General features: G+C 37.1%; 1 protein-coding gene across 4 annotated transcripts in view; it reads right to left on the bottom strand.

The window, feature by feature from the left end:
* Positions 1–706: 706 nt before the first annotated feature.
* The window catches only part of LOC113665065 (RCC1 domain-containing protein 1), a 30,517-nt gene continuing 15,321 nt past the window's right edge, over positions 707–15,902 (bottom strand). For 3 of the 4 annotated variants that reach the window (XM_089196403.1, XM_089196404.1, XM_089196405.1), the window contains 6 exons: positions 8,883–9,185; positions 5,482–5,721; positions 5,013–5,285; positions 4,436–4,468; positions 2,190–2,327; positions 707–1,254 (listed from right to left, as the gene is read on the bottom strand). In XM_089196403.1, coding sequence (XP_089052529.1) covers positions 803–1,254; positions 2,190–2,327; positions 4,436–4,468; positions 5,013–5,285; positions 5,482–5,721; positions 8,883–9,185 — 1,439 coding nt within the window. In that variant the 3' untranslated portion in view covers positions 707–802. The remainder of the gene's footprint in view (positions 1,255–2,189; positions 2,328–4,435; positions 4,469–5,012; positions 5,286–5,481; positions 5,722–8,882; positions 9,186–15,902) is intronic. The other variant, XR_016183654.1, reaches the window with a different exon arrangement.

Here is a 15,902-nt window from a genome sequence, read left to right on the forward strand (position 1 = left end):
GTCTTCAGCTCTAGGCGTCACGATCGATCCTTTTGGGACTGGTCCATAAAACCGCGAGAATGATTTCCGTAAAAACGACACGCCTTTAGTATGCGTTCTCCTTCGTCACGCGCAAATATTTTGGTCTATACATAATTTTTCATGCTAGGAAAATTGTGTTGGCACTACGAGATAATAGACCACTCACAGCTTGAATATAAGGCCTCAGTCACATCTTTACTTTCTCGACATCTCTTCGAAAACGTTCACGGCCTGGCAACGATAACAACTGAGGAGAATAGAAAAATATATTTACATCATCTGGGGTTATTTTACTTTTATTGTTACATTTTAACTTTCATTCATGAAGTCAGTATATCTTAAAGAGCTCCAATCCATTAATTTCAAATCTCAAAGTATGATATGTATAATGACAAGCTAAATATGATGACTTCATCAAAGGTCTCACAAGATCTTACGATTTTACAATAATATGGCCACAAAGTTCGAATTCACTTAAAAAAGGTAGATACCCGATGAAAAAGACCTATTGCCCTCCTGATCTCTAAACACATTAGTTACAGTCGCCTTCTCCTGTTTCAATACGAATCTCTTCGGTTTTGCTACAAGACTACTTAATAACACTTACAGCGTGGGCAAGCGATGTCTCACCTGAAAGCATAAGGAATTGAAGGGAAAGCACAAAGTAAATTTGGTTATTCAGCGCAAATGATAAATATTATTTATATACTTATACAGCGCCACGTTTCGAGTTAGTTACCGCACATACAAAAGTAGTTAAAACTTAATATCCAAAAGCTTGTTACAAAATCTGTTCCTGTGACAAATCGCTAGGGATCGTTAAACATTTAACCAATTTTCTTTCCCAGTGTTCCTTTTCAACATTCTTTGAAAGGTCTATGAAGCTCCTTTCTCGCAGCTCCTTTGGGAGTTTTCCTCTGTCAACATCATCAAGTTTGATGGCGACTAAACTGTTATCTCTCCTTTCCATGAGTCGGTGAAGGGCGTAATCCATCTCAAAACCGCAATAATTGCTATTGAAAAAGTTATTAGACACGACAGCTATTATTTTTCTTGACTTGTAAACACTGTTGACCATATTTTCACGAAAAGGTACTCCGGCAACGAAATCTCTGTAGTGTACACAGCATTTAAGACCGTGCTTTTCTTCCAAAGTTAGAATTAGAGTTTTAGTCACCCAATCCGAGTCTTGGGAGCTGAAAATAACGAACGCGTCGTATTCAAATTCAAGTTCTGAAAGCAAAAATAAGTACATGTTGTTGGCTGAGAGTTCTATGGTATAAAATTTATTGGAGTCAGATTTTGCCTCAAAACCCGTTGAGGTGATTCCTCAGAAAAAAATCAAGTTATCGAACAATTCTTTTTTTAACTTTCCTCAAATGTTCCCTACCAATGTTTCTTTCGAAAAGTACAATTTAAAAGGTAGGTCACCGTGCTCGTTTAAGAGATATGATAGGCCAAACTTACCCCACCTATGCCTGTTCGGGCACTAATCATGCGCGTCATTTCATCGATTCGCGGCACATTTTGCTGCAGCTGGAAGCAAGGGTGATTAAAGTAACATTTTAAAACTGAAAACTCGATAGGTTGAAAGTCTTGAGCGTATGAAACAATTTGATATGTAACTTTTGAAACTATCACGGAATTTTAAACGACGTCAATTCAAAACGTTCCTCGAGTCGTTTATCAGTCATAATTTGCATCATCGAGTAACAGACTGTGCAAGATTTTAGCAATATCTTTTTTTCCAATTCGATGAATGTTTGTTAATTTGCCCAATTTAAAGGGGAAAATTTATACACAATAATTATACAATTAAAAATATAGGTCACCATGCTTGTTCACGAGCTAAAGACCATCCTATCTCATTACCCAGTCCCCTTATTGAAAAACAATACCGTGTTCTCGGAATATGCACGCGCTTACTTGCCTGATTACGTGATTTTTATGTCCAATACAAGATGCAGAGTTCAAAATTGAGGAATCACCTTAACAATATTAAAAATAAAGGTTTGCAAGGTTAAAATTCATAATGTGACCAAAGAATGTTCTCTGCCTCAAACACCCGAGCTTTCGGCTTTCAGTACATAGCCTACACAAACTACGAATTAAAAAGGATCTTTAAACCTCTAAAAAAACTGCCGACCTCTCTTCCAAGTTAGCCTCACCTGACACTGAAATTGGACCATTCACGGGCTCCTTGGTTCGAGATCGACGGCGCCAGCAGATAAAAGACAAAGCAGCTACGGTAATTAGAACGCCAGCCGAGACGATTCCGGGGACAAGAGCATCGCGAGTCTTCTCATCTGAGCAACGAGATACGTTTCAAGGTTATCATTTCTAATCATCAAAGACTTTATAAGCAATAGAAGTCAGGAGGAACTAGAAGATAAAAAAGGTAACACTGGGCACATGGTTTTGACGAGATGAGCTGGTGTTTTCTTAGAACAAGTTGGAGGAAATGACTGTACCTCGAACTCTGCTCTCTTAGCCATTCGCATTATGTCTCGATTCTCCACTTTTAGTTTTGCAGTATAGGTTTTCAATCGAACCCATTGCCTAAATTCCCAAATGTTGGTCCAGCTATTAAGAATATCGATGATATCCACGGAAACAGTAACATTTTAAGATAATAGAGAACGACCTTAGTCTGTATGTATTGTAGCTATTCACCCAAAAATGGGAACGCGTCGCATACATTTCGTAGAAAATTATAACAGTTCATAGTGGTGATAGGATCAAGTGGGGTCCAATTCGGTCTGAAATAATATGAGTGATTAATAAATCGGACGACCGCGAAGCGATTAGTTAATCACGACCAATTAATCATAACCATCACGATTTCCGAAAAAAGACACATCTAGAACAAATGTCTAAAGTTAAATATTCCTCCATACTGGAAATTCCCCAGTTTTTCTCAGGATAAGTGGTTGTTGCTATGGGTATTGTGATCAATTCTGTTATAAGTTGATTTATTTAGCTTAGTGGACTAAGTACGATTGGCTTCTTCAACTGTCAGATAACAGGTGTCCGATTACAGCCAACTGTCATGTTACACTGTCCGATTACAACTCTACAAAATAGTTAGTTAAAAATTAAAGCGTTAATGCACTAATCACATTTGAGGAAATTGTAATGGTTATGATTAACCAACTAATAGTTTCCTGTAACTTTAACAATATTTGGCTGTTTGGAAACGTCCAGGGACTAAAGTAGTAGGAACGTACCTAATTTCGTTGTCTTGCTCTCCCGGCAAAGTTTTTTTTTCTAAAGCTTTCGCAACCGAAAGGAGCTGAAAGTTTTGGAAAAGTAATTAAGGCCAACACTTATTATAAGCAGAGCTTGTTATATCCAAGTTTCTAAAAACAGGAACAGCTAGTTTGTTTGAAATGGATTTTCCTTTTTCAGTTTTCGTCCTCTATCTCGTATCCTGTTAATGCTGTTTTTTTTTAATATCTCAGGATTAGAACCTAAAAAATACAGCGAAGCGACGTGGGAGTTTCTTTCATAAATATTACTTACTTTAGTAAATATTAGTAACTTAAATAAATATTTACAACTTGAAAGTAACCACTGTGATACATCGCTTACATTCAGCCTTGAATTAAGGCAGGCTAAAAAAAAACAGCGAAATTTGGATTATTGCCATAAGAGTATTTTATTCTAGTGGTTTTATGTTGAACAGCTTAAGATTAACCTAACCTCTATAACATGAATTGATTAGATGTATTACAATCTACTTTCCACGAAATGATCGTCGAGTGGTCATGCAAATTTCCTCCATTCAGCAGGAGAAGTTTGCCTCATAACCCATAATATTTTCATCCTCCCGGCGCCGTTTCAAAACGTTTTTGAAATCAAGAAACTGAACATGATTTAAGATTTTAAATAGTAGCCTAACTTTCAGAGAACAGTCTTCAAATGCACTAAGAATATGACCACAAACCCCGCATTTTTATCGCCTTGGCAGCCTAGGACGCATGCCAGAGACACTACTCTTTTATTATTTCTTGACGATCTACTTCAAAAGTAAGGAGCTACACAATTAAGGCATTTGTAACCTGAGATAAAAACTTCTTACTAACCGAGCGAAAGGGCCGCACTGGGAAATATTCAGCCCAGGTCTTGGCAGTATGGACCAATTGCAGCGAGGTCCTTACAAAAAAACGACTGAGGGCCAATCTTACACATTGTGGCTCGAGCAAGCGAGGTTATTAAGTTAAATTCTTTCTAGAATTTGCTTGTTTATCAAAACCAAAAATACACGGCTTATGACCGTTTCCGTGGAAACGGTCCGTATGGCAAAATACCGACCAAGTAAGAACCGATCAGAACGCTCTGATCTACCTAAAGACTACCTTGCTTTATAATAACTAGAAGTAATTAAGTTATATAATATATCAATGAACTGTACCTCCTAAAACATTTGTAGGTGAAGCTGTTGGATCTGAGAAAAAAGAAAAAAACTGTTTTTTCAACACAACAAGTATCAATGACCAATACCCCTGAGCTAATAGACAAATTCCCTTTCTTTTTTTTCATATCATCCTTGCAAAACGTTTCCTTTTAACTCAAAAGCTGGACAAGAAGAATAGCACTGAGACAGCTTTATACCAAAATACAATTTTCAACTCCAACTATAGAATGTTTAAATATCAAATAGTTTTCCAATAGCTAAGATCACAGCTCTCCTCTCGAATTCGATGTTAAATTAAATGATCTTTGATCTGCTCCAGAGATACCAGCTTTTTGACACACGTATAAAAGAAAACAAAAACAAAAAATAGCTCGCTTAAGCAGGAAAGTTTTCGAAAATATTCAGTGTTGGGTCATAAACAAAAGCTGTACTTTTCATAAAACTCATCGATAGATTTTTCCTCCACGTTAGTATTTTCTTTCTTTTTCTGTTGTATTGAGTGGAAACGAAATCAAATCATCACACAAACAACAAACCCAATTTAATATTTGCTCAAAATTTCAAAAACTTTTACCTTCAACAATCAACCTCACTGTGCAATTTAATTTTCCATAGCTATTGGAAGCCAAGCAAACAAACGTTCCACTGTCCGATTTAAGAACGTCCGTAATTTGCAGATACCAATGTGATTTTACAAAATACCGATCAGAGGGCAGATGAATCTTTCTCTCATCCTTATACCAAATGTAATTTTGAGCATCGCTCACGTTACAGATCAGCTTGACTTCCTTTTGTCTCATTTGTTCAACGAGCCTTGGAGGAGACGACCGCCTCAACTGGGGTGCAGCTGCAGCATAAAACACAAGAAAACTTAAATATTCAATGTCTGGTCGAAAACAATAGTTATACTTTTTATAAAAACTTATCGATAGATTTTTCCTTAACTTCAGTATTTTCTTTTTCGTTCTGATCAGAAAAAAAAATTCTTAACACAAGCATCTTTCACACCTTCTCATTCATGAATGAACTATTTCTACACTCACCACATCCTCTCTCATCGGATCCATCTGCACAATCGTTTTTTCCATCACATTGCAAATGACCTTGTATGCAGTCTCCGTCACAGCGAAACATTTCTTTTGAACAAACCAGGGGAGCCGTTGTTGGACATCCATTTTCATCTGACCTATCATGGCAATCATGACGACCATCACACTTCCAAAACAATGAAATACAACTCTTATCGGCACAAGTAAACTGGTTTGCTTTGCAGGTTTTGGCTTCTAAAAGATAGAAAAATAGGCTGTATTTTAACAACTAATTACACTCATTAAATCATGTATCTACCGTATTATCAAAACTACAAGGAAATGTGGATGAATTAACATTTGAAAGAGAAGATGAATTTTCAAAGCTCAGTCGATAATGTGCCGTAAATGATATGAAAATGTTTATCTCCAAGGATTAAGCATATCAACATCGTCTGCATGAAACTTAGCCTTTGCTGGTATTTGATTGGTTTGACCGCGCCAAAATTAAGGCTTCTCCATTCCATTTTAGATTGGTATTCATTCAAAACAGTCAATCAAGCTACTGATCATATCTGTCCGCCAACGGAATCTTTTCGATTGCGGGGAGAAGTTTAAAAATGGCGGAGTCTGAAAGTCGAATTTCCACACATTTTTTCTAATTTTTAGTTACTTTTTAACATAAGGGAAGTTTCTGGTTTTATTTCGTAAATCTTTTTCGATGGAATATGCTAAGGCTGCATGCAAGGCTAAGTAAGCATATCCCATAGAAGTAGATCTATAGCTATCATTTCCGCTGAAATTATTTATTGAAACGGCTACCTCCACGAATTTCGACATCTCACGGTAATCTTGAACACTTTTAGTTAACTTTGATTAAACTTTGTGCCGTTTTCCTGAGCATAGAGTTTAGTCAGTTAGAGAGGCTACGTCACGACTCACGCATGCATAAAATGAATCAAGAAACGGGTAAGAAAAAACGGGCCAATGGCAGCCACTACCTTAGAGTTCCATACAATCCATTAAATCCTGGGATGTTGTTCTAGTCTGAAAACACTACCGACTCTTCAATTCTGGGATCATAGTTCTCCAAGTTTACATCATGTGGTGTAACTTGGAAGGATGAAGGAAAATGTTTAGCCAACTACAACGCATTTTCCTAGCGCTGAGCTAAAGGAGTCAAAAGAACAGTTTTTAAGAAAAATTTCGAAGGGAAACCTATCCTTCTTAAAAATGTTAAGCAATTCAAGGAAAGGAACCTTTCAGACCGCTTGTAGCTTCTTTGCTCGATATTGACAACAAGTTGCTGCATATTTGAGTTTTGCTATTGTCTCATTTCCCTATTTACCGAAGTGCAAAGCCACATTGGCAACCGTTATTCATTTTTACCTTGAAACGTTGCCTAGAAACTTCAGGATCGTGTTGTGCAAGTGATCACCTTAACAGTGAATGAATCTCCAGCGCCGTTGCCAGTTTTACATTTCAAGCATACAGGACACAGTTTATTGATTGCATTGATTGTCTTGCATCAAAAACTACAGAAGGTGACTAAACAAACATGAGTCACACTGAAGCGACAAACAGGAAGAGCTCAGTGCGCAAACCTGTAGCATGACATAGCCCGTTTTATCAGTGATCTCAGTGATTTAACTCTTGACAGAGCACATTTCGCTCATGTCTTGCAAAGTCAAATCAAAATAATCCCAAAAACAGACAAGACAGGAAAATTATATAAAAAGCTTCTGGAAACTCAAAAAAAGAAAGTAAATAAAACAGGCCACAACTGCCTGACGTAAGGGTAGACGCCGACGACAGAAACGTAATCGGTCTCACTTTTGCAACCGAGTGGGTTGCGATGTTGGCGCGAGTTCTCTCAACCAATCATAGAGTAAGGTCAATAGAGTCACAGGTTGTTTCTGACTCAAAATCGATAATAGCACTTTCTCGAATTATAAAATAACTTAGACACAACTTGCGCGGTAAACTAGAGTTAAACCGTTTCACGAGTCAACTTCGAGCCCAAGTCAAGTTCGAGTCAACTTAAATTTTTGCCCTCTCTGTAATATAACATCGTATGACAATACACTATTATGGAAGCCGCCCAAAAAATTAGAACAAACTCGTTCTTAAACTATGTTGTTTACCTTTCACTTCAGTCGAGACAGCTTATTATTTGGTCTGTTTCGATCCTACCACGGACAAGAACTCTCGAATTCTGAATCGCTGATAAGCGTTCTTAGACCGCTTATAGTGTTACAGATTTGTCGCGAAGTTTACAACACGTTTCAAAGTCAAGACATATCAAAACCCCGGTGGTGACCACGACTGATGCTCTAACTACGAAAAAATTGAACTCGAGCTTCCAACTAGACACAGTGTAGTCCACTCATTATGTAACATGGCTCGACAACTTTGTGATGCTTCGAAAATTTTGAACAAGCGAAACCCGTATATCACGAGAAAAACTAAGAAAATTTTGGCATGGTCATTCTGCTAAAACAAATGTTTTACAGAGAAATGATATCTGTTCCCCACAATTTTGGTTCAGGAGAGAATGAGATAGCTTGTATGGGATCCCTGTGGATGTAAATCAGAGCTGCGATTCTTTTTCATACTCTGAGTCAGTTTACTCAGTTTGTCGTTGAAAAAGGCTGTCTGCCTCAGAGGTGTACAATTAAAAAGTCGGAATCTTTTGGAGAAACTCGTATATACCTTGGAATGTTTACTTCTTTTGAACGCAGCTGGGAATCAACGGCCGTGAAAAACGTTTTAAGCTTAAAAGTAAGTGTTCTTGTATTCCTGGTACCATGATCATATTGACACAGATCTCAAAACGAAAATAGAAAAAAAAAGCTTAAAATCAAAACAAAGGAAAATTTATGGTGACTCGAAATTGACTTCTGACTCAAACTTGACTCGGGCTCGAACTCGTGCTATGGTATAAACCGATTATCTAACTAATTGAGTCGTTTTTTAAGCCTTTATTTTTCGCTACAAGGTAAAAGTGACAAGAATTCCCCAAACTGCTTTCTGAGAAGGAAAAGTTGCCATGTTTTTGCTTCAAGAAAATTGCAACGAAAAACTAACAGGATTTCCATTCAGAAATTTATTGAAAAATTCTTCTTGGAAAAACTCATTTACAAAAAAAATTTCTTTTGGAAAAACTGATTTACACGAAAACGAATATCACAAGCAAAGTGAATGTGTACTTTACCGGCTCGCTCATTAGCACTAGTATGTATGACGACACAAAGTCTTGAGGCTTTGTCTCCTCTAAAATCGCATAAAAATTACTCAGAGAAAGAAAACGCATTAATCTTGATAAAGAGGTGGCTATAATAAGACAAGTGACTTTGATGCATCTATCAACTGAATCTTTTACATATCATAGAACACAACCTATGAAGTTCACATACCTTTAACAATGAGCTGTATTGTGTGATTACTTTCGCCGCAGTCGCTCACCACGACACAGGTGTAAAAGCCGGCGTCCTCTTTCTTCGCCTTTCGTATCCTTAGGTATCTAATGACGAACTGTGAGCGTCTGACTGTACGTTGATGACCTCCGCTGAGTGTCTGATTGTCCTTGAGCCAGTAATACTTTAACGTTTGGTTCGGATCAATGATCTTGATCCAGCACGGGAGTCTTTTATTCTTCCCGCTGTTAACCTTGATGACCTTTCTGGGCTCGCTTCCATTCTTTCCACGGATGTCAGGAACTGAAATCGGAGAGTTATTTCTGTTAAATCTCAGTTTTCCATTCAGAGTAAACTGAAAAGTTCTGGTGTTGTTCGTTGAAATCTAAATACGTATTGTTTTTATCTTAACTCCTTAAACTCGTCACCTCAATCGCAGTAAACTTCAAGAACTACTTTTAACATAAAACTAGACAAAAACAGCTGCTTTAGAAGGTAACAATCTACTCAACTCGTAAGGCGTTGGGCCTTGAGAATTTCATAGAGTAAACTACGCACAAAACACAACAAATAAGAGTCATCTTGGATAATGTGAGTTCTGTTACATTGTTTTGAGCCTGATAATATGAGCAATACGTTCTGAATTTTTAACATAAGTTATTCGAACGGTTTTTGAGATTAGTGTTTTTAGTATGAATGGAGATAATTCTTAGTGATGAAAATAAAATCTCAAACGCTGAGTAAGTTTGGGAAACTATAAGACTTTCACTTACAGCTCAACTCCTGTGAAACAATGCGCATTATATTTGAATGCACCATTTCATATTTGTAAAATGTTGCTGCCACATGAAAAAAATTCATTTTGTGTGTCAGAATCAATACTTACTAAGAAGTAATTTACCTGCCAGCCTACAGCAATGCTCTGATGCAGTTACACACAAGCTTTTTGTACATAGAGACTAAATATCATGGGTGAAAATTAGAAGTAGAAACTGGGGAGCAATGTTTACCAACTATATTGATAATAGAGTGATACAAAGGCCAAACTTACTTTTACCTTTAAAAAATAGCTATACTGTGAATTTTCATACATATCAGGTATTCTTCTGATCGAAAAAGCTTTAAAGCATGTGGTATACCCACCACTTTTGTATCAAGCACAAAAAATCAATGGGTAAATACCAGTAACTCTTATTTTCTCTCTGAGCTCGAAAGCTACAGAAATGTTTGAATTGTAAAAGCTAGCCTTTGCATCAGGAAAGTGAGGAAAATGTTGACATCTAATGCAGGCTTGACAATTGACCCCTAGGTAACGGAAAATAAAAAGCCCCTGCTTGAGGAGGAATGAAGAACAAATTAGAGTCTCCTTGGGTCACTAAATAACTGAACAATATAACTGATGTCTGATAACTAAAAATTAGGACTGATAACTTAAGCTCAGATATATTTGAAGTTCTACAATTTTTCCATTAGTTATAGGCCTGTGCTACAGTCAGTCTTAACTACCAGTAAGAGTTACTGTGAGGAAACTATATTTTTGTCTGAGTTATTTGCAGAGTAAGATGGCGACACCATCAGTGAGACATATTTAAGGTGGATTCACACCAACCTGAACACGCACGAGTGCTCCGTCCACTATCCAGAGCGCCCAGAACACCTAGAAGAACCGCCTTGAGTATAAGCGAACTAAGTGTCATGGCCACTAACAGCCGGATTTCTTATTTCCACCGACTCCACTTGAACAACTTTGATTATAATCTCAATAAGAGGATATAAGGAAAAAAGCGACAGTTGACCAAAAGAGATGTTGATAAACCAACTAATTAACTGTCAGAGCGGAAGTTCGGATTAGGTTCTCAAAGTTCACCATAAGGTTTCCGTGATAATTCCTCGTTCGTGCAGTTTTTATCTGGCCATTCTTTTCATCTTTGCAGGCATTCCTAAAAGCCATTATTCCGCATGCCTATCTACCAGTTTGACCAGCTGTGGTCTGCTCGTTCACACACACACGCACACGCACGCATACAATGATCAAACCCAATAATAGTCCAATTACGGTTTGACATGCTACTGAATTTGTCCGCAGCGATTTAAAAAAAATACACGAATAAAATCTGATCAACTGGAAACACGAACTTCGGCACAATCAAACAAACAAGAATCCCAACTGAGTACGTCGCACAAAACTCAAGAAAATTAATAAAAGGTCGAGGTCCTGAGGAAAAAAAAAAGTACCTCACAAGGCGGAAACCAATTTCCTTTTTGATAAGAGACTAAAAATCCGGACAGGAATTTCCCACACCCTATGTTAACGTGTTATGAAGTATTTCGTTAGTTTTCTGAGCCTGTTAGTCAGTTAGAAAAGTATCACTTGCCTTTAGTTTACATTTCGAATGTGGTTACTGTAAGTATGATTTCTTATTCTGAAAATTATTAGGGTTTGGGCTGTGGTGATGCAGCTCATTCCCCGACATTAAATTAAGTAACAAACGTAAATGGAAGTAGTCACAAAAAGCTATATTGGTTGGGAGACCCCACGCAAGTTAGGGGCCAGATCCAATAGCATATAAAATTTCATTTGTGTGATCGTGTTTTAGTAATGTCACAAGATACTCTCACTGGTGGGTCACAGAAAATTACAATCGAAGCGAATGCTTTGAGTTAATCCTTATAAAACTATAAATCATTTCAAAGTTTGTAAACTACATAATTCGATAATAAACTTTTTCGGAAATACAGAGATGACAATCTAATAACAAAAAGAGAAAACTACTCATGTCACCGTTCATGTGCCTTTAATCAATTAATACGTGCTTGCGTCTTGTTTCGGCAAACAGTCTTCAGAAAGTTAGCACATATTGTGCAGACTACTTGATAAAATCTTATAAGTAACACGGTGCCAATTTTTAAGGGAATTGGTTTATTTCTGTGTGCCCCGAATTCGAAAACGTTTGGCCAATTGGTTCGAAAATAAAATCAAAAATCAAGCAGAAAAAAGCACTTCCAAAGTTTCCTTAGAAGATTTGTTTACTTTGATCCGAATTGAATTTTTTTCTTTAATTCTCGCGAGAAAGAATATTTTTATCTGCTAAAGCGGTTATTTATTAGGGTTGGCGATCTAGATACTTAAGATTCGGTAAAAAACTCATTTTCGCACAATTCCGTCCATGAAAGTAGACAGTTTCAAATGATTACGCTGCATTTTAAAAAATAGAATTTAGCTACTTATTGTTCGCTCCTCTGAAATGTAAACAATGACCTTCGTGACGCCACTAGAAGTTAAACATTAAAGAAAGCAGGCGAAACGTGTGCCGTCTATTGTTGTGGATTTTCGACCGTAAAGACTCACGTCTGTTGAGGGTGATGTTTTCAATTTTTTTCAATCAAGACTCATCATTATCATCAGATTAATCAGTGCCTTTATTCTCCGGCAGTTCGCGTTTCATTTAGCAAATTGTCGCGCGGTTGCAAGAAATTATATTTCCGGATTTGCATGTTGCATTTGCATTTGCATTTGCTGTATTAAAACATAGTTTATAGGATCACTGACAAAACTGAGCAGCTGCTTTATTTTCCGCTTAAAGCCTTTTGTTTTTTTTACAGTTTCATGCTAAACAACCAGAAGAAGTTTGCGTTTTTAAGGTTGTGGCAATCGAGAAGGGCAGGGAATAAAAAGGCGACTTTTTCTACCGTCGCCCCATTAACTCCTCCTTATTTCTTCTAAAAATAACAGAAACAGCAACTTGTGTGGCTGAAAATGAGGAAGTGGAAGCTTTATTATATTTTAGCCCCCTGAACCCCTGGGGCGCCACTGATCTATCTCCGCTGCAGATGGTTGGGCGACTTCGTTGATGGCATGTTTTGAGCGAAGGTACGCGAAGGTACGCGAAGGTAGATTTTTCACAGTTTTCAGATGACATATGGGAAAAAACAGTGAATATCCGTACAGAAAGTGTTCTTGACAAAATGCCACACTGTTGTTTGTCTGGTGTGAGGACGAATACAGCGATCACGTTTAGCAAATAGATATCTCAATGGGGGTCATCCAGAGGTCAGGATCTGTCTGCAAAGCTCAAAGCCCAAAATAGGGAAAAGAGTCGCTTGGTTTTTTAAAAACCGAAAATTATTTACAGTTGAACCACGCTTACTCGACCTCCCATGGGAAACGAGTTTTCAACGCTCTTGCACAACCAACAGTCAAATTTGCCTTTAAAAGACCCTATTGATAAGAATGTTTGGTTTTGAAAGTTTAGCTAATATGTACATGTATTACGTTTTCATAAATATTACCATGTTCGTGTCAATCCGGATTAGAGATTGGAAGGTTTGTCTTTGTTAACATGTGGTAAAGAATGTGCAAAGTACTGTTCAAAGCACAGACAGACCACACTATGTGTTCGTGGTTGATAATTGTTGACATGGGACGAACAAAATCTATGAGGGTTATGAATAAAACTCTGAAAAATGCCCATTCAAATTACATCTCAGTCTGAATATCTCAATAAAGTTAAATGAAATGTTAATCGACGAGTGTGTGATATTTTTTAGCCTTCATGGGCCGTTTGAAGCATCTTTTTACGAAATTACTTTTGGCCGAAGGCCGTGAAGATAAGAAAGGTCTCCCTTACCTCTCTTTCCTCTTACTAAGGAAAAGATTCTCTCTTAACCTAACTGACGATCCTAATACCATTTGCATCGCACAAACAATTTAAGGAGTGTTGCGTCATCCATTTTAATCTCCAGATTGCCTTCTACTAGATTTTCCCACAAAAGCATTACATCTACATATTAACCACTATATGAAACAATGGCTGCTAATGACGAAACTTCTCGTCGAAGGATATTACCTACATTTCGGTCTCCCATATTGTTTACATTACATGAGTGAACAATTCAAGAAAGAAATATCCCCGTTTTTATGGTGAATTACAACGTTACTGGAGACAGTGAGCTCAACTTTAAGTCCAGTCTATTTACATAAAATCTTATTGCTCTGTTCTTGGGAGGAAAATGGAATTTTCCATATTTTTCTCTATTCTCGTCGACTGTCAAATTTTTCTTTTCTCCATAATTTTATCATTAGTAATTTTTTCCAACAATACCGCAAAGCGTGCCGTGAGACGAGAGGTCGATGAATCCGTCTATAAATGTATTTCTAATCTTCAAAATGAATCCCCGGAGTTTAAAAGGAACGTCGTAAATTATTCTCCAAATAAGAAAGAAAGTAGACAAGTCCGAGTTTCCTTTTATGATGAATATTTAATAGCCCCTTACTGTCATACTTTTTTTATAACAACTGCAGATTTCGTCCATTATTACACTACTTTTCCTCAGTTCGCCTATCATGTACGTTTCCTTTCAACTTGATGCTCTTAAGCATTTTCGAGAGTCGAAAGCCTTCCTTCCGATAATTATTGTTAATTTGCAATTGTTTCTTCTGCTAGAATGTACTTATTAAATAGTGCAAGTGCTTGTTGATGGGAAAAGTAGAACAGCTTGCAAAATACACATATTAATAGCACCGTAAAACTCCCTGAGGTTTCGCGTAATTAGACAGAGAACGACTCACAGCAAATACTGCTCGGCCCGTGGTCTGTATGCTTGGGAAAGTATCTACTTCGGCCTCAACACGAAAAAATAGCATTTGGAGTTACGTGGTATGGAAAACTTTCATTTTAATTTGGACATGATTTTGGTTGGTGCGTTGTATCTTTCTCTGGTCTTTGATATCCTTTGCTGCTTTAAGAAGAAATTATCGCACAAAAATGACACGAAAAGCAATCACAGTATAAGGAATCATCAATTTAAATCACGCATTTGTGGACAATGCTTGGCGTCAGAAAGAGAAATGTCTTCACTACGATTTTCAAGGCAGGGAAGCTCGCGACACTTTGTTCAACTAAGGATTCTGGCAAGAGGCTGAGGTCGTACACAGACAATGCCGCTCGGATTTCAAGTCATTTTTTTTTCTGTCAGACGAGACAGTACGTATTGCGTTTAAAGTTAACCAAACATGTGACATGCCTATAAATGCTTCGATAGAAAGAAAGAAAAGTTTGGAATTTTCATTTTTTTTGTTCGAGGTCATCCTGAAGTACATGTATCGCAAAAGCAACATTAATAACTTCCTATTCAAGCCACATGCTATTTTGACCAATTCAAAGACAGTTCAAAAAGATTAATTTAGCGACAACATTGCGGTTTTTTCAATGTACGGGAGGTAAAAGGCGTAATTAAATGAGACCACAACAAGACATTCTTAATAATTAGGACCATGTCACCACCGACCCATCATGACTTTGGTTTGACGTCTCTGAAATCTGATCAAAGGACGGCTACTAACATCATTTTGTAACCACATTGTTACTTGGACTTTTAAAACGCAACGTCAAGGAGTAACAAAAACGAAATTGTTTATCCGATCATCCGTGCTATTAATCACACGAGAAAGAGCCTCCTTCGATGGTTAATCTAGGATCAGCGTGTGATCAACCAAAAGACAAGATGCGTTCTTTTTTCACAAGACTATGTGTTCAAACAAATTTGAATTTGAAAACCGAGCGTGAAAAACCGTTCATAACACAAAAACCTAACCATAAACATACAATCGGTATTTCGATCTCTTTTCAGTTTTGATCTTACTTCAGAAGTTTTCCGGTAAATTGTTCCCTACCAATTAACCTAGAAGAAAGAAAGATAGAAAGAAGAAATTCGACCATTTTCAATTCACTAGCACCGTAAAAGCATAAGAAACGGCGAAATATCTATACCCATAGATATCGCTCGATATGAGTTCGATCCTTACTCGAGTCCTTGTTTTTTTTTTTTGTTTTGTTTTTTGTTTTAAATCAGACAGATTATTATTGTGAAAAATAATTTCTCTGGTACATGTTTTTTTAAAAGGGGCCATAATTATTGAACTAAAAAATGGCTAAAACGAAAGTCATTTAAATGAGAATAAAAACAAGCGGTTATTGTGGAAAAATGTCCCTTGAAAAGTGATTAAAAAGACATTAAATT

Source organism: Pocillopora damicornis, chromosome 2 (genome assembly GCF_964200805.1).
Source record: "Pocillopora damicornis chromosome 2, jaPocDami1.2, whole genome shotgun sequence".
NCBI classification, from domain to species: Eukaryota; Metazoa; Cnidaria; class Anthozoa; order Scleractinia; family Pocilloporidae; genus Pocillopora; species Pocillopora damicornis.